This window comes from Pleurodeles waltl, chromosome 5 (genome assembly GCF_031143425.1).
Source record: "Pleurodeles waltl isolate 20211129_DDA chromosome 5, aPleWal1.hap1.20221129, whole genome shotgun sequence".
Lineage (NCBI taxonomy): Eukaryota > Metazoa > Chordata > Amphibia > Caudata > Salamandridae > Pleurodeles > Pleurodeles waltl.
In genome coordinates this window covers 1,486,422,676-1,486,447,151 of record NC_090444.1, presented here as the reverse complement: position 1 = coordinate 1,486,447,151, position 24,476 = coordinate 1,486,422,676, and the positions used below count along the sequence as shown (strand labels likewise).

The 24,476-nt window shown below is 42.6% G+C and overlaps 1 protein-coding gene across 4 annotated transcripts in view; it reads left to right on the top strand.

The window, feature by feature from the left end:
- Positions 1-15,435, top strand: part of BEND6 (BEN domain containing 6) — a 310,591-nt gene extending 295,156 nt beyond the window's left edge. For all 4 annotated transcript variants that reach the window (XM_069235770.1, XM_069235768.1, XM_069235769.1 and 1 more), the window contains 2 exons: positions 3,231-3,366; positions 14,198-15,435. In XM_069235770.1, coding sequence (XP_069091871.1) covers positions 3,231-3,366; position 14,198 — 137 coding nt within the window. In that variant the 3' untranslated portion in view covers positions 14,199-15,435. The remainder of the gene's footprint in view (positions 1-3,230; positions 3,367-14,197) is intronic.
- The last annotated feature ends 9,041 nt before the right edge of the window (positions 15,436-24,476 follow it).

Sequence of the window (24,476 nt, the reverse complement as noted above, 5' to 3'; positions counted from 1 at the left end):
AAGCATTTTTCTTGTGAATTGTTGGTTGCTGGATCCCAATAAAAATTATTGAAACCTAATTGTGGCTGTACAGTTTTCTTCATAGTAAAACACAGCAACAAGCATTGAGTCAATTTCACCAGAATTAGTAGGACTAGGTCAATTTGCTTCCATTAACATACAAACCTGAAGCTAGACATATAAAATAAAAAAACAATTATGTTCTTAGTAATAGATGTTGAGAAAGCATTTGACCTTATAGATTCTAGCTTCAAGGTATGAGTCGCACAAGAAATTTGCAAGAGAGCCAAAATGTTCAAATACATATTAACCCATTTCCAAACTTGAAAATCAACAGTAACAGGTTATTTTCCTTCAGCATTACTATTTCTGGCGACACTGAACAATGTTTTCTCTATTGCTCTTGATTATGTACGATTATTTACAATTCAAGTAAAACCTTTGGCCAAAAATATTCATGGTGGACCTTAATATTTAGGGGGTAACCTATAGGAAATTGACAGCTAAAACAAGCACTGTAGCACTTTTATGCAAAACTAATGGGCTCCAATTCCAAATATTTCAAATGTGTTCACAATTCAGACTGAATTATGATAACTCCAGTTCCCTGAACAGCACTGAGGTACCTTGTTGTGGATATCTTTAATCAGCTTGTATATCACACACAAGTTAAAAGAATATACATACATAAATCTTGTAAATGAAAATCCGTCACTGATTACTGAAAAACATGTTAGAAATGTGTCAAAATAAAATACTTCTGTGAATCAAATCTATTACCCTAAGTGCAAAATATTGAATTCAATGTATCACATTGTGCAATAAGGGATTTTTTTTTTTTTTTACAATGATTAGAGTTATTTGTTCTGGTATGGTGATTTTTTACAGGGAACTTTAAAAAAAGCAAAAGTTCTACCGACTATGTGAAATTGATGGCACCCTTTCTTTATAAGGTAAAGAAATTGCCACCTTGATGGTGTGGTAGCAGTGTGATTTAGGGCAGCCTTCCTCCAGTTATTGCAAACCTGGTCAGATTCTTCAATTTAATTGCAGCGTTGTGTCCAGAGATACTGTTCAATTTCTTCATTTCTTTCAATGTGATAAACCTTCTTGTCACCAGTTATTTTTTGCATTTCATATTCAATTGCATATCCCACATACAGCAAACATGTGTTGTGTTTTCTTAACAGATACTCTTTCAAGACTGCAATAAAAGGATTATGGGGCAGATTTATCAAGAAGACTTGCAAAGTGGTGCTAAGCAGTGCAAAGTCTTGAAAGCGTATTCACCAGTGACGGTTCCTCCGCTATGGCGGAGGAGCATCACCCCCTGCCACTTGCAACAGCTGCAAGCCTTTAAAATAAAAAGATAATAAACAATGTTGATTATCATTTTAATTTTAAAGGGGCAGGGCCATCGGGGATGACAGGGAAGGAGGGGGAGTGCTGTACACTTCCCTCAGTGCACATGTGTGGTTGGCCAGCCGTTTTGGGCCGGGCCAAATACACATGCGCACTGAGCTCTCTCTAACCCGGTGCTGGGTTGGAGAGAGAGGGCCTAGGCTCTCTGTCGGCCTGGAAGCGCCAAGCCAGGGCGCTCTGGTTAATCCTAAAGCTGCTTTCATGCTGCCAGAAGCATGAGAGCAGCGTTAGGATTGGCCGCAGGGCAGGCTAGGAGCCTGTGTCTGCAAGTGGAGCCAGAAGAGCGGCGCGGCAGCAGGGAGTCAGGTAGTTTTTTTTTTTTATGTAATGTTTTCTGTTTGTTTGTCCCTTCCACGTGTCGTGCAGCCCCGCCCCTTTACCGAACCGCATCTGGTATTTAAACTTCAGCACTGGGAAAGTGCACTTTTTTTTGGTGCAAATATCAATTTGTACTGCTTTGTGCCACTCTGTCTATGGGATGTTCCATGTATCGTAATTGGGCATTCCAGCATAATAGAATTGCCAGACTAGGCTGCTGTAAAAAATAACACCTCTTTAAGACAGCCGCAAAGTTAGAGAAATATATTTATTTATCGAAACAGTTCACACTTTGCATGTATGCTGCACTGTAAACCACATAACCAATGTGTGGAATATTTTAAAAATTGTATAGGCATTGGATTTTATACTGGAAGTACAAAAACTATGCTAGACATCCCATTTCTTTGCACCTGGTGCAAAGAAGTGTCAATGGTGTTAGGCGGCTTGTTTTTGTGCCAGTGTGAGGGAAGAAAGCAGCAACCTGCCATATTTGGTAAATGTGGATGTGCATGCTCAATCCCCCTTGTGCAATGCAGCACAGCTACTTTGGTCGCTGCATTGCGCTGCACTGTATTTTAAGAAACCTGACCGTATATGTATTTATATATGGAAACACTAATAGAGGAAGACGCCTTCACTTTTAAAATCCACTTCCCAACTAAACCTATCCACGAAAAATGATATCAAGATATCAAACGTCTATGTTTCCATTCTAAAATGGCAAGCTGGAAAACCTAAAGTTATATTTGATGCACCATACGTACGAGCATAAAGGGATGCCTTTATCACTGTACTAGTCTGGGGGAGTGCCACGTTTACAAGCACTTTTGATCCATATTCACCACTTCACATGCCTAACAATCTTTGAAATAACAGTAAGACAGCAAAATCAAAAGATCTAGATGAAAAGGAGAGCTAAGCAGCAATGTTTCAACGAAAGGGTTAAACCTGACTTATCCCAATAAGAATTGCATTCCTTGTTCGGAGTTATAGCCCTTGATGACTCCCACAATATATCTTGTCTGGTTTGGTCCTATGAATCCACCCTGTTCCCAGTCACACCACAGCTTTCACCTTCTCTGCATTACCCTCAAGGAAATACAGTGCTACCCAGGATGCCCCCTGTCAATCACTTGGGCATTTGATCACCATTGGAGTTGCCCATCAAAGTACAGATGAGTCCTACGTGTTCCTGCATACAGCTTTCTGAGAAGGAAGGGGAGGACACGAACATTAATTCACAGGAGTAAGACTACTTTTGACAACCTCACAAGCACACTTTTAGCCCTCGTGCAACCACCAACCTTTGTGTTGCAGTGCCATACAAGGCAGTTCATTCATTCAGGACTTGACCGGTAGCTCCTGGATCGTCTTGGGACACAATAACTCCGCACTCTTGAATATGTTTTAGAATTAAAGTTTCATATTATTTTTTTGTCAGTTTGAAATGATGAGTAGCATCAAGTACTGTCTTTTCTTTTAATCAGGCATCACAAAGCAGTTATTTCCAGATACTGATGATGCTTTAATTAGAAGAATGATGGCGCAAAAGCTGAACAACTGCACCAAGAAACAAATTGCAAGCAAAGATCACAGTTCTGCTAGCAAGAACCACAATTTTTGGTATGTTTTGAATAATTGGATACGCCTTTCAAAGTGTCTTAAAGCTTCGCGATGTAACTGCTAAAAATGGTTAAAATGTTTCAGCCAGTTTGTCAAATATGGGAATGTCGACAAATCCCAAGTTTGCATATTATAGTGCATATGTATTTAATAAATGTATTTGTTGATTGATTTTGTGATAGTTTTGTCTCCCATGTGAAATTAATGGCCAATTTGCTACATGTCTTGGGATGTCTTGTTGCTAAGGAACGATGACAGTGAGTAATGTATTCACATCTTCAGTGATGCCTTTTTCGGTTAAGTTCAATGTAGTGATTTTGGCGGACACTTCTAACTTTCCATCAGAAGCTATGGCGAATATTATGTCTTTTTAATTGACTTTCAGATGAAGATGATGATGATGGCGGTTTTGGTCACTATGTGATGATCTTTAATTTTCGTCATTAGCTACTCATCAAAGAATAGTTGCCAGAGACTACAATCTTTGGGTGAATGCCCCAAAGATTTTACTGGCTGAGGAAAATGGGTCTTTCTTGGAAATCACTTGAAATGTTGATAGGTGCACAACACTCTGTGGTACGCACACTAGATATGGTATTCCGTGCAACCTAGGTGACAAGGGTTATGTTATTTTCCCCTCAATAAAGTCTCAATGTCGCCATTATATATTTTTTAATGTATGCATGATTTGGTAGTTCTGAAGCGCAAACCTAACTTGCTAGCAACAGAAGCAAGACCTTGTGGCGACAGATGGAGGGAAGAGACAGAGGGATAAAGTAGAGCAATGGTAAGGGTTTTGAGGTCAGCCTATCTGAGGTCGTTTTCTTAAGTGAGTACATTTTCAGATCCTTCTTGAAATGTGGGGGAAGGGGGTTGTTGCAGTTATGAGGTCTAAGAGGATATTGTTCCAGATCCTGGGTTTGTAGGCTGAGAAGGCCTGTTCTCTGGTTTAATCCTTCCGGCAGTGTTTAGTCTCTAAACTGGCAATACTGGAGCACCTCATCTGGTGCTGACCTTCAGAAATTCGTAGTTTGTAGCTAGGTAGCTAGGGGTCTTGGTATAGAGGGCCTTGTAGGTGATGCAGGTGATCTTAAAGATAATGCAGGCTTGCAGCCAAAGCCAGTGTAGATCCTATAGAACAAGGGTAATGTGGACAGATTTATTCAGCCACTTGATGAGCTTTGCTGCTGCATGAGGAGGCAGTGTGGTCTCTGGGGTGCCATTGAGCAGGGCATTCATTTTAATTTAGGTAGAAGAGGACTAAAGCTTGAATTGTCTCCTGTGAGACAAAGGTTTGACTTTTTCAGGAGGGAGTGTGAGAACCAGGCTGTTTTGTTTTTTCTTGGCAAATTGTTCTTTGAGTGAGAGGTTTGGATCAAGGATGATTCCAAGGAATTTGGCTTGTTCTATCAGCTAGGGTTTAAAGCCTGTTGGCTTAAGTTGGAGAGTCTTGACTGAATCAGAAAATGTTTGGTGGTGTTAGCAAACAGGAGGAATGCTGTCTTTGTGGGGTTTAGCATGAAGTAGTTTGTTGACATCCAGCTTTGGATGCGTTGAGGTACGCTATGAGGCTTTGAATGTCACTGGTTGAGATTTTGAGATAAAGTTGGGCTTTGTCATTATACTATAGGATCTTGAAGTGTCTGTCTGCAAAGATGACTCCTTGGGGTTTCATATCAAAGTTGAAAATGATAGGTGACAGGCTGGATCTCTGGGGGGCTCCACGTCTGGTGTAGTGAGTCTGAGTTCTGGTAGTTCCTATATGAATGAGTTGCTATTGGTTGGTGAGGTAGGATGTGAACCATTGTAAGACTCTGCCAGTTAAGCCCACGCAAGTTTTCTGGGTGTGGCTCAATGCTGGATAGTCCATAATACTGAAAGCTGCATAAAGGTCAAGCAGGACTAGGAGGCAAGAGTTGTTTTTGCTATTGAGAAATAGAATGTCAATGGCTACATAGAGCATGGCTGTTTCAGTACTGCAGTGTGGGTCTGAACCCCGATGGCTAGTCTTGAAATAGGTTATTTTTGCTGTTGTACTCCTGTAGCTAGGTGTTGCCTGTCTACTTGATGAGTTTTCCAACAAATGGAGGGTGAGTTATAGGACAAGTGTTGGCAGGTCAGATGGATTGAGAGTAGGCGTTTTCTGCAGGAGGAGGACATGTCTTGTGGCTGTCTGGAAAGATGACCTGGGTGCAGGAGGTGTTCACAATGTGGGGAATTGGAGTGTGAGGGCTTCTCCTTGCAGAGAATTCATGCTGGCGAGGGAAGCACATCATCTGTTTTGGGGCTGGCTTTGAGTGTGTTTAGAATGTTGGAGAGGGCTGTGTGAGAGGATCTGATTTTATTTATTCTTTCCATGAAGAAGAAGTTGATAGTGTTGCATTGTTCGCTGATGGTTGGACAGCAGTTTCAGGGATGGGGTTGGCACATTCTTTGACAGCCTCAGAGAGGATTTGGCTTCTGAGGATTACTCTGTTGATGGTGATCTTGTAGTGTTATGTAGCAATTTTAGCTATACTTTTATACACGTTATTTTAGCAAACTAGTCCTGCCCCTGTGTACTTTAACTTAGACATGTTTTATTTTAGCTTTGTTATATTATTTTAACAGTAGCCACATCTGTGGTCTTGTTTTATTCTCTCTATCTAGCTGTTCTTCGCCTAGGTCAGCACTATGTTCTTAAACATGACATTTCTTTCACTCTGTGCTTTTCTCAAGGCTGCAGTAAGATAGGTTGCCGGTAAAAGTGGTACGCTCTGTCTCCAATGTTCACAGAAACACACACACTCTTACGTGGGGATCCTTTCTTGCAACATCAGTTGTTTTATTAAAAAAACACTACTTTGACCCATGTACGTTAGAGGGAGATTCCAGCCAGATGACCACAACTGTATGCTGATTACTGATTGCTTTGCTGCAGCTGCTTATATAGACTACAGACCTCTTGCTCAGGTATGAGGGATTATGTCTTCCCAGGGGGAACCGAAAGGGCAGAATTAGAGTTTATCATGCTGTGCTGTAACATAGCTTAGGTAGGAACCATCCTTAAAGACCTTAGTGACAATATGGTAGTGTTATTCTTGTGTTTTACTCTCCTTGTCACAATTTTAATACTATTGTGCTTCATCGTCCTAGTTATTGCAATACATGCCTTATTATCTAAGATGCAGTTACGTCAATAATACCTTATTGAACTATACTCTGATTGTCCTTCTTTCTGTGAGATTAATGTAACTGAGAGAAACGGATGAGATCTGAGTGACCACGATTCCCTTGAGGAGTTATTTATGTCATGCGCCTGGTTGCCCTAATCATCTCTGTTCCTGGGTAGAGATGAGGCACTGCTAGTTAGCCGGAACAAAAACGGATAAGGCCGACAGGTGTCACATGGTGTGCGATCAGACTCAGTCCCCCGCAGTACAGTTGATTCTGCCGCCCACAACCAATAGCTTTAGATGTGTTGAAAGCGGAGTTGTTGGAATGGAGATCATTCAGAAGGGTAAGATCCTCCCAGCATTAAGTTCTTGTCACTTGTCCTCATGTCTTTTAATGGTATGCTTGTTTAAGGTAGCTTGGCACAAAAGCACTCAAGCTTAACTCTGAGGCAATGTGTAAAGTATTTATGCAGCACACGAACAGTAATAAAGTGAAAACACAACACAAGGAAAATCTCAAGCCTATATAGAAAAATAAAGTTTAATTTAATAAATTATTTAATATCAAAATTGGTAGAATGGAAGTTATAAATTTTTTAAAGAATTTGCAGATCAAGCATTAAGAAGTAAAAAAATGCCAACCCTGGTTATCTGGTCACAGTAGACAAGGTCCAACTCACAAGTTCAGGCCTAACCATGATGGAGTGCGGGCTGGATACAGGGCTGAGTTCAGGCCGCTGACAAAATACCTTGTGGTATGAGCATCAAAATGTGAATTCCTTGCATTGAGCTGTACAGACCAGAGTCGAGAAGTAGTCGACGAGGAGCTGCAATGCGAGCTGCAGCATCAGATGCGTCATGCAGCAGCAGAGCTGATGAGGCGTCAATGGGAGCTTGCGATGCGGGGTCCTGAGTTGTGATCAGGGAAGTTGCAGGGTCTGTGAAGACTTGAGCTGCGATGTGTCGGTGCTGAGAACAAGATGCATCGTGCTGGGCCAGTGTCGAGCTGCATTGCACTGCAGCGAGATGGGTAGTGTTGCATTGAGCCCCTTATGTCCTTGTGGCTTGAACAGGAGGTCACCTGACTGACCCTTGGAGATTTCCTAGAATCCTGGGCCCACACAGGCAGGCTGGATTCAGCAGGGCAGCTCACATCAGTAGAAGAGTCCCGGTGCAACAACAACAGGCCTTTGCCAGCAAAGCAGTTCTTGATCAGCAGAGCAGAGTTTGGACAGAAGGGCAGACTTAAAGGTGGGGGATCCTTCTTCCTGGCAGAGTCCATAGGTCCAGAAGTGATCTGAAGTGTTGGGTCTGACGAGTCCAATACTTATACCTGATGCTAGCTTTGAAGTGGGAAAAGCTTTTAGAGTTTTCTGCTCCCAAAGGTATCTAAAATTAACCGCTACCCTGCCTGGTCCCAGTATTAGGCTACTGTAAAGTCTTTTGTGTGTGAATTGAGCCAGTGCCTTTGAAGCGGCAGTGTAGTAGGTGACAGCTACATCCCCTATCAAATCAGAGATGACCCATCCTGCCAACACCCAGACCCTTGTTTGCGATGCAGTGTGGGAGGAATACACAAAGGTCAACAACAACTAGTCATATGACTCAGAAACAGGCTGAAGGCACCGAAAAGTTGGGACAAAATGGCATTTTAAGGATTGTGACTTAAAATACAACTTTTCTTTAGATTCCAAACTTGACATTCCTACCTGCTCCCAATTGTAAATTGTCACTTATTAAATGAAATAAGGTAACCTAATGTTATCCTATGGGAGAAGTAGGCCTTGCAGTAGTGAAAAACACATTTAAGAGTTTTTCACTACCAATACATGTAAAAGTTAAAAGTATGTGTCTAACCTTTTGAATACACTGCATCCTGCCCTTCTGGCTGTGTAGGACCTAACCAAGGGGTGAGTGACATTGTATTAAAAAAGAAGCTTTAAGCCTAGTAAAAGATTTGTTTTGGCTGGTCGAAATGACAGATCTAATGGAGACATATAATTGCAGATTCCTTATCTTCAAATTTTCCACAGGTGTCAGTCTGGAACCTGGGATTTTTCTTGCACGGTACCCCTGTGTGCCGTTAGGTGGGGTCCATCGTCTCCGCGTCTGTCGTCGGTGTAGTCTGTGTAGTCTGTGCCAGATATGTTGTTGTGCGTCTTATATAGGCTTCACCCAGGCATGCTAACGTCAGTTCTTTTCTTTCCGGGCCATTTCCAATCAAAAGAGAGCTACCCCTCAGTCATTTTTTGACTGCCCTTTTTTCGACTTGTTGTCAAAGTTTTTTCAAGTTGCTAACTTCTGGTGCACCGATGATGTCATCTAGGAAGACCGGCGAATCCTGTTATCTGGCGATGTCCATGAGGGATCTGCACCTGGTGTGCTTTTGGTGATTGAAGTGCGACAATGACCCGAAGTTGTGCTTCAAGTGTAGGGCCATGCATCTTCAAGGCTTTGAGGGAGTGATCCGTGCCACCACGAGTTTCTGGGAGCTGGAGTGACCCCTACCCACTTAAAAGGGTATTATGAGGCCATGTGCCTCAGTTTTGGGCAGTCTTACATCGTTGGACAGCCTTCAGTCCCCGTGGAATTGGAAGGGACACCTTCGAGTTCTGCACCAGCAGCTTTGCCTTAGGTCCGAGGAGCACCCATGGAACAATGCTTGGATTCGGGGCGGCGTACCTACTCGACCCTCCTTGATGCTGTTACTGACACTCCCAACACCTCCCCGTAACCCTGGACGGTGCCACCCCCATCGTCATTGCTAACTCCAACACAAAGCCAGATGGGTGTCGTACAAAACTCATTCCGGTGCTGACAAGTGCTGTGCATCCTATGTTGGATCCTCAACCCCTTTCCTATGGGCTAGGTTACGGTGAGGATTGGGAGGGGGTCACTGGACCCTTTGGAATACCAGCTCCAAGACCCTATGGACTGGTGTATGGACTTGGGTGAAGCTAGTTGCCTGGATACCTCCCCAGACATTGGCTTACTTTCTCCCCCTACCATGGCTATGGAGGAGGGAGCTTCCTATTCTTTGGTGGTGCAAAGTGCAGCTGAGGTCTTGGACCTTGAGTTGCCTTCAGTGGCAATCAGGCTTAACCTCCTAACAGAGGTGCTTCAACCTAGAGCTTCATCCTCTAAATGCCTGCTTCCCTTCAATGAAGCCCTTACAGAAGTCCTACTGGGCTCCTGTGAACAGGACAATTGCCTGCCACCATAGCCCTGCTCAGGGCAACCCACATTTCCTCCTGGAACCCCCCGCCCCTGAGAGCTTGGTCATCCAAGCCTCTATCTTCCTTGGTGCGTTCCCTTCCGCACCGCTGGATAGGAATCCAAAAGGCTGAACACACTTGGCAAGAAGATGTTTTATTCTGGCAGCCTGGCATTGAGGTCCTTGACACTGCATGTCTTTTGGTCCGTTATTCCCACAGACTGTGGGATACAGTTGCTTAAGTGCTCACACAGGTCTTGGAGTAGGCCCAGGCTGTACCTTCTCAAGTAGCTGCTGATGGGAGAGACGCAGCAAAGTGAACGATCCGATGTGGTCTGGACATGAACAACTCACTGGGCAGGACAGCTGCATCAAGAGTGGTCCTTAGGCTCCATGCCTGGTTAAGGACATCTGGCTTTTTGGTGGTTTCCAAGCCAATCTTATGGACAAACGCTTTGATGGCACCCATCTCTTTGGAGAGAAAGCAGACTCGGCACTCAAGCATTTAAAGGAATCTTGTGTTATAGCGAGGCCCTTGGCCGCAAGGCAGCCCCTCCTCCCCCTCAGTCTGCTTGTCGTGGCTACAGAAGGGGCGCCCAGCCGCATCCCTTCCTCTTCAGCAACCGTGCTGCACATGCTGCCCAGCCTATGCATGGCTGGGGAACAGTAAGCCAGCAGTCTGGCCAGTCCACGGCCCCCTTCTCCCCAGCTGCCCCCAAACCTTCCTAGACTGACTGTTCCCTACCAAGGACAAACCAGAGGCAGAATTCACCATCACCTGCTCCGCTGGCAATCCATCACGTCAGAAAGGTGGGTTTTTGCAGACAGTCCGAAGGGGCAACTCCCTCCCCATCAAGACTAAATCTCCATCCATGCCGCCATCCTATGATTACTTGGCACTTCAAAAGCAAGTTACAGCTCTCTTGGCAAAGGGAGCCATAGAGAGGGAGAGGGTCCCTGTGCAAAAAGTAGGTTGCGGTTGTTATTCCCACTACTTCCTGGCTCAGGTTTTATCTGCCCCTGGCCCAGGAGACTGAACAGTGTTGGACTTGCAGGACGCATAAGGGCAGATTTACATCAGTCCAGATGCACCACTTTTCTTCTGTCCCCCTACCACCGCCTAACGACACCATGGGTGCGTTGTATTTATAATATGGCACACCATTGCGGCCGTTAGCACAATAGCGTCAATTCTTTTTATGCTATTTTGGCACTTAGCTGCACTAGCGTCAAAAGTTTTGATGCTAGTGCAGCAAAACACAGCGAGGCCCATAGGTTATTATGGGTACATCATTTTAACGCCTGTTCTGAGTAGGCGTTAAAAATAAAAGAAAAAATGGTGCAGTGAAATGTTGTAAATTTCATTGTGCAATTTTTTCGGGCCTCAATGTGTTGGAACACCCTCTTATATACATTATGCCTGACGCAGACATAACGTGGCACAAGAGTTTACAAGCATTGCACCACTGTGTAAATCTGAAGCAGGGAAAAGGCCACCTTAGCATAAAAAAAATGATGGTAGGGCAACACAAGGTGGCACACGGGGCTTGTAAATATGCCCCTTATTTCCATATTAGTATCCTGCCTGCCCACAGATGGTACTTGCGGTTTACAGTAGGCCAAGAACACTTTCAGTTTACTGTGCTCACTTTCAGCCTTACCAGCAGCTTCAGGTGTTCACCATGGTGATGGCAATGGTTGCAGCTCATCTGCGCAGATCAGGAGTTTCAGTCTTACCCTATCTTGACGACTGGCTGTTGAAGGCGGGCTCGTCCCAGTTGTCGTCTCCCACCTCAAGACTACGGCAGACCTCCTGCATTTGCTGGCATTCACTAAAAAAGCACAGAAGTCACACCTTACTGCCTCTCAGATGCTCCCTTTCATCGGAGCTGTTCTGGACACAGTGCAGTTTGGGCTTATCCTCTTGAGTAGTGAGTCCAAGATATTCAGGCTACGATACTGATGTTTCAGCCTCTATCCTGGATTTCAGTGAGAATGACTCAGAGGCTGATGAGCCTCATGGTCCCCTGCATCCTGCGGGTGACACATGCCAGATGGCATTTGTAGGCTATGCAGTGGGACCTGAAGTTCCATTTGGCACAACATCAGGGGAATCTCTCCAACATTTTCGAGATCTCGGAGGGAACTGTGCAAGATCTGCAGTTGTTGTTAATGAACCATGATTGGGTCAGAGGCAGATCCTCTCCCTTCCCTAACGAGATCTGACAGTAGTAACAGACACGTCACTCCTGGAATGGGAGCAGCCATCAATTTTGCTTTCACCAATGACCGAGCTGACAAAAATCTCTGGAATGCACCTCTTTGTCTAAAGAAGACATTTATTATTTCACTACGAGGTTCCTAAAAGGAGATTAGCATTTTGAAAGCACACATTTAAAAATAGTCACAGCAATGAAAGGAAAACATACCAAAATGATTCTCCACTGCAATGTACACAGCAAATATATGTATTTATATTGTACTGCAAAGCAAATAATGAAGTAAAAATGCATCACCATAGGGCCTGCCAAGTGCTTCATGTTTCTCATGCCAGCAAGATGATGACCCCATTTGACTGCGAAAGAGAAAGAGATCTCCACCCTCACAGGAAAGATATCAGGCATCCGACGTCCAGAATCCTGATTGAGGCCACTGACCCTCTCACTGTTGCACTGGGTCTTTATATATCCTACAAAAACCAAAAGGAGCTTTCTGGAAAAAAAAACCTAATTTCGCAATTCAAACATGCTGGCTAGTTTAGGTCAGGGTTGAAAGAAACAGGTTGGAACTGGTCCGTTTCCCAAGGTGCCTCTCCCAAGCCTGAGCTGTTCCCTGCTGTACCATAAACATCAGTCTAATACATCCTTATCATGCTGACTGACTAACTCCTCCATATTATGTTCTAGCTCTTCGGTGATAATATGCCCCAGCTCTTCGGTGAGAAAGAGCACGAAAACAAGACAGTTACAATGTGGAAAATTACGAGCAGCTTTGACATGGCAGTGTCTAATGCTACGATAAAGTCAATAGGCAGTTATACTGAACACAATATGTAGTCTGCAACTGTTGAACACTGAACAGCTAATCCAGGTGCAAAGTGGTGCAACACAAAGTCAGTGGTTAAAACACACATTTCACTACACCATCTGGGAGAGTTGTATTTCAGGAGCATCTGTTCTCCACCGGAATCCGGACTCTACATCAACCTTTTGGAGATCTGTGTAATCAGACTAGTGTTAAAATCATTTCTTCCCTCTATCAAGGGGAAGGTAGTGCAGGTGTTCATGGACAACACCACCACCAGGTGGTACTGCAACAAGCAGGGCAGGGTTTGTGTGTTCATCCGCCAAACACAACCTTCATTCCAGACAAGCTGGTTCTGTGTACTAGGGCATCCTTTCTCCCGAAAGTTGTGACACCATTCCATGTTGGCCAAACCATCACTCTGCCAGCGTCCTATGCTCCACCTCACCCATCTAAGGAGAGGCTCAATTGTTTGGACCCTAAGAGAGCGCTCAACTTCAACACCCAGAGCACCAAAGACCATCGGGTGGACGATCAGCTCTTTGTGGGGTTTGCTGTTGTGAAACAAGGCAAGGCTGTGCAGATGCTTAGCATCTCCTGATGGATCCTACTCTGCATTCACATTTGCTGTGCACCAACGAAGGACTGCATGCCCATTCCACTAGGGCCAAAGCTGCTACCACTGCATTGGCTTGAAAAGTCCTTGTTGTAGACATTTGTTATGCAGCTACAGGGGAGTTCTTATATACTTTCACAAAGCACTATTGTCTGGATAGCCAAGTCTGCCGAGAAGGGCCCTTTTCCCACTTCGTCCTGCTGGACTTTCTGGTTTGAGTCCATCCACATCCCCCCTCCATTAAGTACTGCGTTGTTATCTAGTCAAAAGGTGAGATGTCTGCAACTAGACATCTCTCTCAAAAGAACATGTTATTTAACTTCTGTAAAGCTTTTTTTCTGGTAGATTTCTCACCGACACTCCTCCCTGTTCTGTGATTGTACTCTACCTCTTAATAAGATTTCAAGTCTAAGAATCTGCACACTGATATACTGATTTGCTTCTGGGGCTCCCCATCTGGAGGTGAGGACAGTCTCAAAAGCACATAACATCTGCGCCCAAGAGTGGCACCTTTCTAGGCCCTGCGTGTCACTTCCATAGTGGAACAGCATCAGTGCAGAACCGTACAGCACCAACTTCCAGCGTGCAGAGGTACTACAAAATGTTTCTGGATTCAGTCTGATGCATGGGAAATATTCCAAAGGTGACATTCTCTACCAGAAACAGTGTTACTGAAGATAAGTAACTAGTTAAATTGTGCATAATCTTATTTTTATCATAATTGAGCTTGTACATGGAAAAATAATCTTAAAAACATTAAGATTAACTGTGGTATTCCATCAATTTTCCTCACTATCTAAATCTTCTGGTGTTTTTTTCTAGATAAAATCCTCACACTTCTAAGGAATCACTGCCTGTTTGATAAGCAATTGTGAAGAAGCAATGAAATGAAGAAAGAGCTGCAAATCAGACTCTTCCTTGGGGAATGCAATTTGCGCATAGGCGTTTCTCAGAATGTGCTACAGTGCCATCAAAGAGCATCTCCTGGACATAAACAGTCAAAATCAGGTTTTCTCTGAATATTACTTCCCAGTGGTTTTGCATCCTCTTGTTATCATCAACTGTAATAGTCCATATATTAATAATTATCAGGTAAGTATGTGACGTCTTTCATGGATTAAAAAAAAATCATCTTTGTGCCATTTCCAGTACGTATTAGCAAAGCCAAAAGGTCTAGCATTGGCAAACCAGCGATTTTTCATTATTCTGTTTTTCTAGATATATGTAGTAGGCATTAAAAGTGTGCATATAATAAAAAGGAAATAAATAAAAATGCAAAAGTGTTTAAAGGTGGTATGAATATTTACAAAAAAAGGTAAATACAAAATTACCCATCACAAAAATGACCCATCACTGAAATAAAAGACAATTTAATCAAAGCAGACAATTGTCTGGCAGCCCTGGCACTGAAATGGGCAACCTTTTACGTGGATGCACACATGTACAAAACCAAAATGGCATTACTCACAGTGAAGGGTGTCATTGATTGAAGTGGGTTAAACATTTGGCCCATGCTGTAGGCTGTGACAGACAGAAGCAAAATGTAGATGACATTTGAACATTCCAGTAAATGAAGAGAAATCACAGAAAATTCCTCGATGCATGTCTATATGTATGTATTTTAATTATGATTTTATTTTTTGTAAAAAAATGTGTCTGCTGAAAAAAAGTAAGAGATCTCTAGGCAAGACCTAAAAATGTACACCTTATAATAGTTAGACAATTTGATGGCAAAGCAGATGTTCGAAATAGAAAGTTGTAACCCTGTGTTTATAACGAGACTGTTTTTTTATGTGACTGTTTTATTTGCGACTCATACCACACTTTTCCTGGCATATTTCTTCGATATGTGCTTTAATATCAAAGTTGTGGCTGATAGCTGAAATGTATGTAGAATCCAATTCAGAGCTGCTGGTGTCCGTTTGCAAAACTTCTAATGCGTCAGAAAAGTAAGAAAAATGTTTGTGCCATAGGTGGCTTCCTTGAGTTACCGCTGCATTTTCTTGCAAGCTATTAAAAGTAAACTTATGAAGTAAAGATTATTTCTCCAAATATGTTGGAAACATTGTAGTTTGAGTGTGTTCGTAGTGTAGCCTCAATACACTGTATTTTTTGTATAAAATGTTCAAAAACCTATTACAAATCAAGCCTAACACTAGACCTGATTTGCATCTCTTTATGCAGCTGAATCTGTATTGAAATATGTTCGGAACCAGAACACCAGTACAGGGTGACAAATAGGGCAACTGCCTCCCTCGTTCCAAGGATTCAACTAAGTTAGAAACATTTACAAAAAGAAGTACTCTAATGTTAAATCTCCAATTACAACAGGAAAAGGGAGTATGCTAAATCAAAATGGTATACAAAAGGTTGTTATTTCATTGAAAACAGGTTGGCAACAACCCTAAGTTGTTCCTCCTCACTCAAAAAGAAAGATGCTAAAATGCCCAGTGATACAATTCTTTGCCCAAGGTAGCAAAAGGCAGAAAAAATAAAGTGATGAGCGGAGAAAAAAGAGATTGAAGTGGTAAGAGTGGGCTAGAGGAAAGGTATCTGAGAAAAGATCGAAGACTGAGGGAAAGGTCTAAGATGACTGTTCTAAAGTTGGGGACAAAGGACCAGGGGGTGGAGTACAAAGGGAGGAGTTTGAAACACGGAGACTAATCGAAAGAAGTTGAACAGGGCATGGCACAGTGAAAACCTACAACATATCCACCAGTTGAACAGAAATCTCTCAAAATATAGCCATGCAACTTACTGTATCTCTATGCACATGCACTAGAAAGGCCTCAGGTCTCACGGTCAGTGTATAAATGAAGCCTTCAGTCTGGCGTTAGATGAATGTGCACCTGCAGATCCATGTCCATTAGTAACGTAGGACACATTGAGTGTCACAGTGGCTCACCATGTCATATTTGGGCTAGAATTGGGCCTCCCAGGCTATCTCCTTCAGCCACCCTGCCAACGTCTCATCTCATTCTGAGTAATCACTGGTCACAGAGCCATACTCCAAGGCATCTTCTAGTTCACTCCCTCCTCTATCACAGACTTGAACCTCCTGTTGTTTCACCTCCAATAGGTGACGTGCAACCTCCATAATGCTCAGGAGAGACGAAAATGTTCTTTTCTCCAATGTGTCCGTTTGTAGCTTAGGCCAGGAACCCTCATTCTGGTTGCTTAGCCATGCTGAACATAAACCACATATTTTCACTCTTTGTAGACCTGCTCTACATTATCTCCCAGTCAATTAAACAGAAAAGTGAATTTAGAATCATGGCTTTAGGATCAATGCTTCGTAGAATCCTCTTTCATAAATGTGCGTACTCTATTTTTGCTATACCACCACTCTTCCTTCAGGTGCGCTGGGCCGACACAGCAGTTTTTTAGCAGTTGCAGATTCCATGATATTTATTTGAATCAGGTCTCACTGTCATAGTTTAAATGAAGGTCTCAGTCTAGTGGCTGAGGCAGGTGCGCCAGCAGACCCTAATCTATTAACACCCCATGGTCCATCGAACCTCCTTTCGTTGTTCCTCAGTTAAGTAAAGTGAGACCTCCATGATTCCATGCGAGTGGCAGAGCTTCTTCTGTCTAATGCTTCCATTTGAAGCTCACGAGTGTAATGTAATGTAATTCGAGATTTATAAAGCGCGTTCCTACTCAAAGAGCATCGAAGCGCTGGGAAGAAAGCACATAGTAAAAAATAGACAGAAGATAAGAAAAATAACAGAAATAATGAAGATAGAAAAACATCCAATAGAAGAAACTGAAACAAACTAAATCAAAGACCCTGATCTTGATGTACCCCTTTCCTCGGCTCCATTTCCGTGCTGTACAATGGCATCTTATTTTCAGCTTTTGTAGGGTTTCTCTTCACTGTGAAGCGCACCACCTTCCTGTTTGGTAAACAAACCAAGTTCACTTAGATAACATCTATGGAATCAATCCTCAATAGAATCTTCTTTTGTTAATGTATCTATCTCCATTCTCTTCTAATTCTATTCTGATTTTGAAATTGTAGAGTGTTCTTCCGCCTATAGCTCCTAAGGCACTCTTCAATATACTCTAAAAACATCCCTTAAAAAAGCTTGTGCAGCGGCTCCTTTGTTACCTAACGTAGAACATCTGTGGCACTTTGTTTACAATGCAGAGACTTCCACATATCAGTCCTGTTCCTCCTTTGTATGCTTAAATGGCATATCAGGCCCACGCAATACCCCAGCTAAAGCATCTGTCCAAGACAGCACACACATTCCATTTACACATGGCACCATGGAGCTACCAACACCTGGAGCCATGACTTGTAGGCTTATGGTCTTCATTATAGTTTTGCTCCACTATAACCCAAAAGGGCAGCACCACCAATAATCTCTTTGTTCACCACTTCTATGTTGGGCAATCCAGAGAGTGGATGATCCCACAATGTGGGCCATTTCAACCCACTTGTAAGACCTCTCTGAAATTGTTCAAGAGACACTTCAGCTGTCTTTGGCGCCTGGCCAATCACTTCCTGATTTTCATTCTAAATATTCAGCTAAAGGATGTGGAAATGATTCACCAAATGTGGTTTGACCACTCCATTCACTTTCCATCTTACCAACCTTGCCCTCAAACCTCAGAAAAGCAAGTTCATCAGCTAAAACCTATCGCTAAAGACCACTCTAAAGCATGCCACTATCATCTTTCATTACAATCATTTCATTTAGTCACATCGCCTATCACATTCCTCCACTGGAAAACCAGCAAGATAGTCTTCATCTTGAAAACTTAAGAACCCTAGAGCTCTTTTTAAACAAAGGGACATATAGTTGGTTATGCAAGTGTTGGCTGATGTAAAGTGTATGACTGCCATGGGAATGGAGAAAGACAGTAGTGGGTCAATGTTAACTGTTTTACACAATTTGAAAAAGGGGCAGAGTGGGGTTAGATGCAGTCCATTACAGCTAAAAAGGAAAATAAAATTATAAATGTATATATAGCAGCCAACATGCGCCATCTACCTATTTTTCCTGCAAATGCCAGCTCTTGAAACATTTGCTACACTCACCTTAATGACAAGGAAACCTATTATCAAAATGGCTGAGAGCATTAAAGCATGCCTGCAACCACAATCAATAAAAACATCTCAGTTTCTAGGTTTGGATTGGCAAGGTGAGTACTTGGGCACCTGCCGATGTGCCGGTATTTCGTGGGCAGCTTTTTTGGGTGGTTTTGGGGCCTGGGGGTCACTTTGGCTACTTTGTTTCTCACACTCAGTTGTGCTGAGTATGCATGGGATGCCATGCTTGAATTTGTACGAGAAGCAAACTCAAACATAAAGAAATCAACTTGAAGACACAACAACGCTATTTGTTGTACCCTGCAAATGTTTGCAGATATTTTAACCACAGATTTCAAGCAAAGATGGCTTTCATCTGCAATAAAACTAATGCACCTCTTGGCGAACCGACTGATTTCTATTGGCGCAAAGAGTACCAGGTTAGAGGTGCTCCACCTGCTTTTATGGATAAAAGATGCCCCAAAGTTTGGAACAGACACTGATGAGTGTGCTTTGTCTTTCAAATAACAGTATATGACGTGTTCCATCCCAAAATAAACTTCTGACAAGGGAATGAGACAACTGAACCATGAACAAAGATAAATTTACAATGAATTTAAAACTAAAATAGAACACAGATTTCCCCACAGGAAAAGAACTATGTGAATGTTCTAAATATAAACCAATATTGCTGTACATTAGTGGACAAGCTGGCACTGGCAAAAGCTTCATAATTAAAGTTCTCACTAGTTATCTATAGAAGACTACAGATTCAAATTTGCCATTTGTAGTAACAGCACCATCAGGATTAGCTGCACATAACATTAAAGGAACTACTCTGCATAGACTACTAATGCTACCTGTTGAACATAGCAATAAACTGGAATATCAGAAATTATCTGGTGATGCGTGCCATAAGGAATCAGGAGTACTGGAAAAAATTATGCTTCCAATCATCGATGAATTGAGCATGGTATCAAACAAAATGCTTGCTTTCAGGCACTTAAGGATGCAGCAGATTTTAAGAACAAACTATGGAGAAAACATTTAGGCGGTCATTCTGACCGCGGCAGGCGGCGGTCGCCGCCCGCCATGCGGTCACCGCCGAATGCCCGCTCCGCGGTCAGGAGACCGCGGATGCCATTCTGGCTTTCCCGCTGGGCCGGCGGGCGACCGCCAAAAGGCCGCCCACCGGCCCAGCGGGAAAGCCCCTGCATCGAGGAAGCCGGCTCCGAATGGAGCCGGCGGAGTTGCAGGGGTGCGACGGGTACAGTGGCAAAGCAGACAGTGAAAATCTGTATGGGGCCCTGTTAGGGGGCCCCTGCACTGCCCATGCCAGTGGCATGGGCAGTGCAGGGGCCCCCAGGGGCCCCACCACACCCGTTCCCGCCATCCTGGTTCTGGCGGTGAAAACCGCCAGAAACAGGCTGGCGGGAAGGGGGTCGGAATCCCCATGGCGGCGCTGCAAGCAGCGCCGCCATGGAGGATTCCCTGGGCCAGGGGAAAACCGGCGGGAAACCGCCGGTTCCCCTTTTCTGACCGTGGCTTTACCACCGCGGTCAGAATAGCCCTGGAAGCACCGCCAGCCTGTTGGCGGTGCTTCCGCTGCCCTCCGCCCTGGCGGTCAGACACCGCCAGGGTTGGAATGAGGGCCTTAATTGTCTTTGGTAACCAACTTACCCCTGTAAAAGGACAACCTGTGTTCAAAACACTTTTCAAATGAAACAAGGAATCCCCTTGAAAGTATTTGCAACGTAAATATTTGGTTAAACTCTGAATATAAAGAATTTGTAAAAAAAAAACATGTGCCAAGCCTCTTATATGGAATATGGAGAGATACTGAAAGATATTAGAGTAAGAGTCTCGAAAAACCATGGGAAATGTACTTTGGAAACTCACCTTATCAAGAGTTTATTCTCATCTTGCATTACTGTAACAGAACTAAGGTTTAGTTTCATTAAAGAGGAGAAATCTATAGTTTGTTTTAATGCCAACACTTCAAGAGTGCTCAAACTTTAAATTACTACTACTAGAAAAAGAAGATTTTTGGAAATTACAGCAATTGATAAAATGGAACATCAGGGAATCACAATACTACTGACAGAAAAACTACAAGCAAAATTGGATGGATTCTTTCAGTCTCTAGGTATCAGTATCCAAAACAGCAGGATTAGAGAAACTTTTATGTGCCTGCAAAAACTGTCGAGTAATTTTATGATGCAGTTTAAATGTTGAGGAAGGTCTAGTAAATTCTGCAATTGGTAAAGTTATTGATTTCATTAATTTTCCAAATGGAGAAGAGGTAGAATATTTGGCTATAAAGTTGGATCAGATAGATGATGTGAAGAAGATTGGCTGGTGTGTTGTACGCTTTTTGCTTGTAAAAAAGGTATATATCTGACAACAACAGTTTTCTCTGTCTTTAGCACATGATGTAACCATCCATTAATCACAAGGTTTAAGTGTAAATGCAGCTTTTGTTATTATTGGAAGTTCTGTGTTCAAAGAAGGAATGTCATATGTAGCATTGTCGTGAATTAGAGGCTTGTCCTACTGTGCACGACTTCACACTCAGGGCAGTACTCAGTTTATGAGAAATGGATACTCTGCCCGAACCGGAATATAACAAAACAGTCTACAGTCTCTCAAGAAAAGAAAGGACAAAAGGACAAAACAGAAAGTGCTAAGAGAAAACTGGAAAAGACAGTGACATTGTAGGTTACCAGTTCGAAAACACATCAGGTGTCAGCTGCTATTCAAATGTTGTCTGTAACGTCCAATTCCATTTGCCCCATGCAGTAAACCAACTTGAACAAAAATGAGATAAAAGAATGTGTTCTGCCCTATATCATTTGCTGCAATGTTAATAAGTGACAGAACTGTATGCATTCTGCTTCAGGGACCTGAGACCTTTTAGATATACTTACGGGATCAATAATGTTTACTCTCAACACTCAGCAAGATGCACAGAAATTTATCATGGTCATGCTTATAATCTTAGAAGAAGAAGAAGTAAATATTAATGATCTATTTGGACTCATTTACAAATGGTACCATGATTGTGAAGACTGCTCTTTTACATATAGCTCTCAAATCAATTCTGAATGATTCCTTTATTTATTATTACCAGATTCTAAAACTGTGCCTTTTTAGAAATTGTACAAAAATGGTAACCAACAAATGACGTGCCCAGACCGCAGATCTGACCTTCTCTCTACATTGTTTCTGCAAAGAACAGGAAAATACCTGACAGTAATGCTACAATGGTGCAGACCAGATGGTCTGAATTGGACACTCAAATTATGAACTGGACAAATATTCTCAGGAAGAACTTTTACTACTTTGGCTATCATCTTTCACGGAGGAGTTAATACAACCTCTGGACATTACATTGTATATTTAAAGAGTGAAACTGGATGGACAGACTGCAATGACATCAACCTAAAATACAAACCAAAACTTCCATTGAAACTATAGAACTCATATCTTCTCTTTCTTCAGCCGAAGTTCTAAGGGAGAATTCTGCTTTAAAAAGTGGCGCACAGTGTTAATGCGGCTAATCTCTTTTTTAGACATTATTCGGCCTATTAAGGTTAATGTCTTTAAAAAGATCTTTAAGATTCCATAGTATTTTTAATGTTCCAGAAAGGAGTTAATATAAACACTGAATATATCCCTCTCTAATTAAAGTCTGAAACTGGATGGTCATACTCCAATTATAGCAGCCTTAAGTTGGAACCAACAAATGCCTTCAACTCTAAAAAAAATTCCCCTTTTGTTTCTCCAACCAAACTTTTATGTCCTAATTGAAGAAAATTAGTGCTGTCTGGGTTATTTATACATGGCTCTTCAGCAGTTTAGACATCATTTCACCTCCCAGGGATGATGTTTTCTAAATGATCTCTAAAACTGAACAGTACGTCACATTTATTTCTGATATTGTACCAGATATAATATATAAGATTGTTTTTAAATATATTTGTTTAGGTCACTGTATAATCTCTAGATAAAGCCGCTAATCAGTGAATTGTAGTGAGTGAAATGCATAGTAACACATATTTGTAGTGATCTACTACGCACATTGTTTTTTTCGTTTTTTTTTTACAATCCATTGATTGTTTATTCCCCATTGTTCGAAGATGATGCTTTATACAAACCACAGTTTACGCTAAAGAACTATAAAAGCTGAGAACAGTAAAATGATCAATATGATACTTATGTTACAGTGTAATATTATCTTATAGTATAAGCAATGATATTTATGTAACTATGATGATTAAATGCTAACATATGGTTATCTCTTTTTTTTTTCCAACAGTGACTGCAGTTGAACGCCATTAGATGCGTCAAAACACTTTTCATAGCACTGAAAAATAGGTCAGAAACACAATGGAGAGTGTTTTTATATATAAAGTGCTGGTGCAATACCTTTGTTTTAGTTTGTTTTGCTTATTTCCTAGTTCACTAATGGAGTTCTTCACACCATCACTCGCACACGTATTGAGTTACTCACACTAGCAATCAAACAAACATTCAGTCATCCATACAGGCTATCATACTGTCAATAAATTATCCATAATTATCCATAGATCACTGATACATTCTTTCACCCACCCATACACCATTCATAGATTATCTGTCTCATTCATACACTGCTGAGAGAACCAGCTCCATCTCACAAACACATATACTCACTTACTCACCCATAAACACATTCATGCAGTCACTCAGTCAACCACTCATACACTAAGCATGCACTCATTCACACATACATGCGCTCATACACTTGACGACTCACTCAGACATGTACTCATGCACTCAGTCAATCACCCACAGACTGCTATAAACGGTTCCTTCTCCGGCAAGCCAGACAACTGGCAGAGGAGTCGGTAGATGCATTTTATGCCAGACTGAGGGATCTAGCCAGCACGTGTACACTGCCAGACCCGGCGGATGAAATAAGGGCACAGTTTATTCAAGGATGTCATTCTACAAAGTTAAAGGAACACATACTATAAGTCCCTGGCATGACGATGGCAGACATACTGACCATGGGCCGGTCAAAAGAATTATTTTGGGTGAGGGCGGCCCACATGGAATCTGTGCTTGCACAGGCCATCAAGGTTGAACCAGAAGTCGACAAGCACGAGTCGCTCCTGTTACATGTGTGGCGGATCATATCCACACCAAGGAAAATGCCCAGCGGCAGAAAAACAATGTACGAACTGTCAGAAACTCAATAATTTTGCTAAGGTATGTCGCTCAACAACAAGACCTAAATCGGTCAGACCAAAATCAATTCATGCAGCGAAGTCGATTCAACAACAGGAAGACGTTCCTGACATGGATGATGATGATGAGCCGGAGGGAACGGTGTACATTATCCATACCACGGAGCCCGGCAGTTCAGCCAGGAGAAAAGCTCCTAGGTGCAGAATAAAGGTAGCAGGTCAACAGGTAACTGCACTTATTGACACTGGGGCCTCCATCAACATACTATCACACACTGTGTTCAAGCAGTTACCATGCTGCCTGCCTCTTCGCCCCACATCAGTACAAGTTTTTGCTTTTGGGTCAGTGACACCGATCCCATTAGCAGGGGTGTTCACGACAGACATCACACATGAAGATACAATCACAAGAGCCAAAATATATGTCACCAAGACAGGGATGCTACTCAGCTGTCGCACAGCTGAAGATTTGAAACTGGTGGTGTTTGCATTCAGCATACATCTAGGGGAGCTGGGGGGCCTGGAAGAAGAGTATGCGGACATCTTCAAGGGCATTGGTTGTCTGAAGGACTGCCAGGTAAAACTACATATCAACAAATCCATAGAGACCGTAGCCTTAAAACACAGAAGAATAGCATTTCATCTTCGACCTCAAGTGGAGGCTGAGCTCAGAAAGTTGGAAGCAGCTGATATCATCGAGAAAGTGGAAGGACCAACCCCTTGGGTGTCTCCCATCGTGGTCACACAAAAACCAAAACAACCCAGAGAGGTACGCATATGTGTTGACTTGCGCGTACAAAACGTGGCTATCAGGAGAGAGCGCCATCTCACC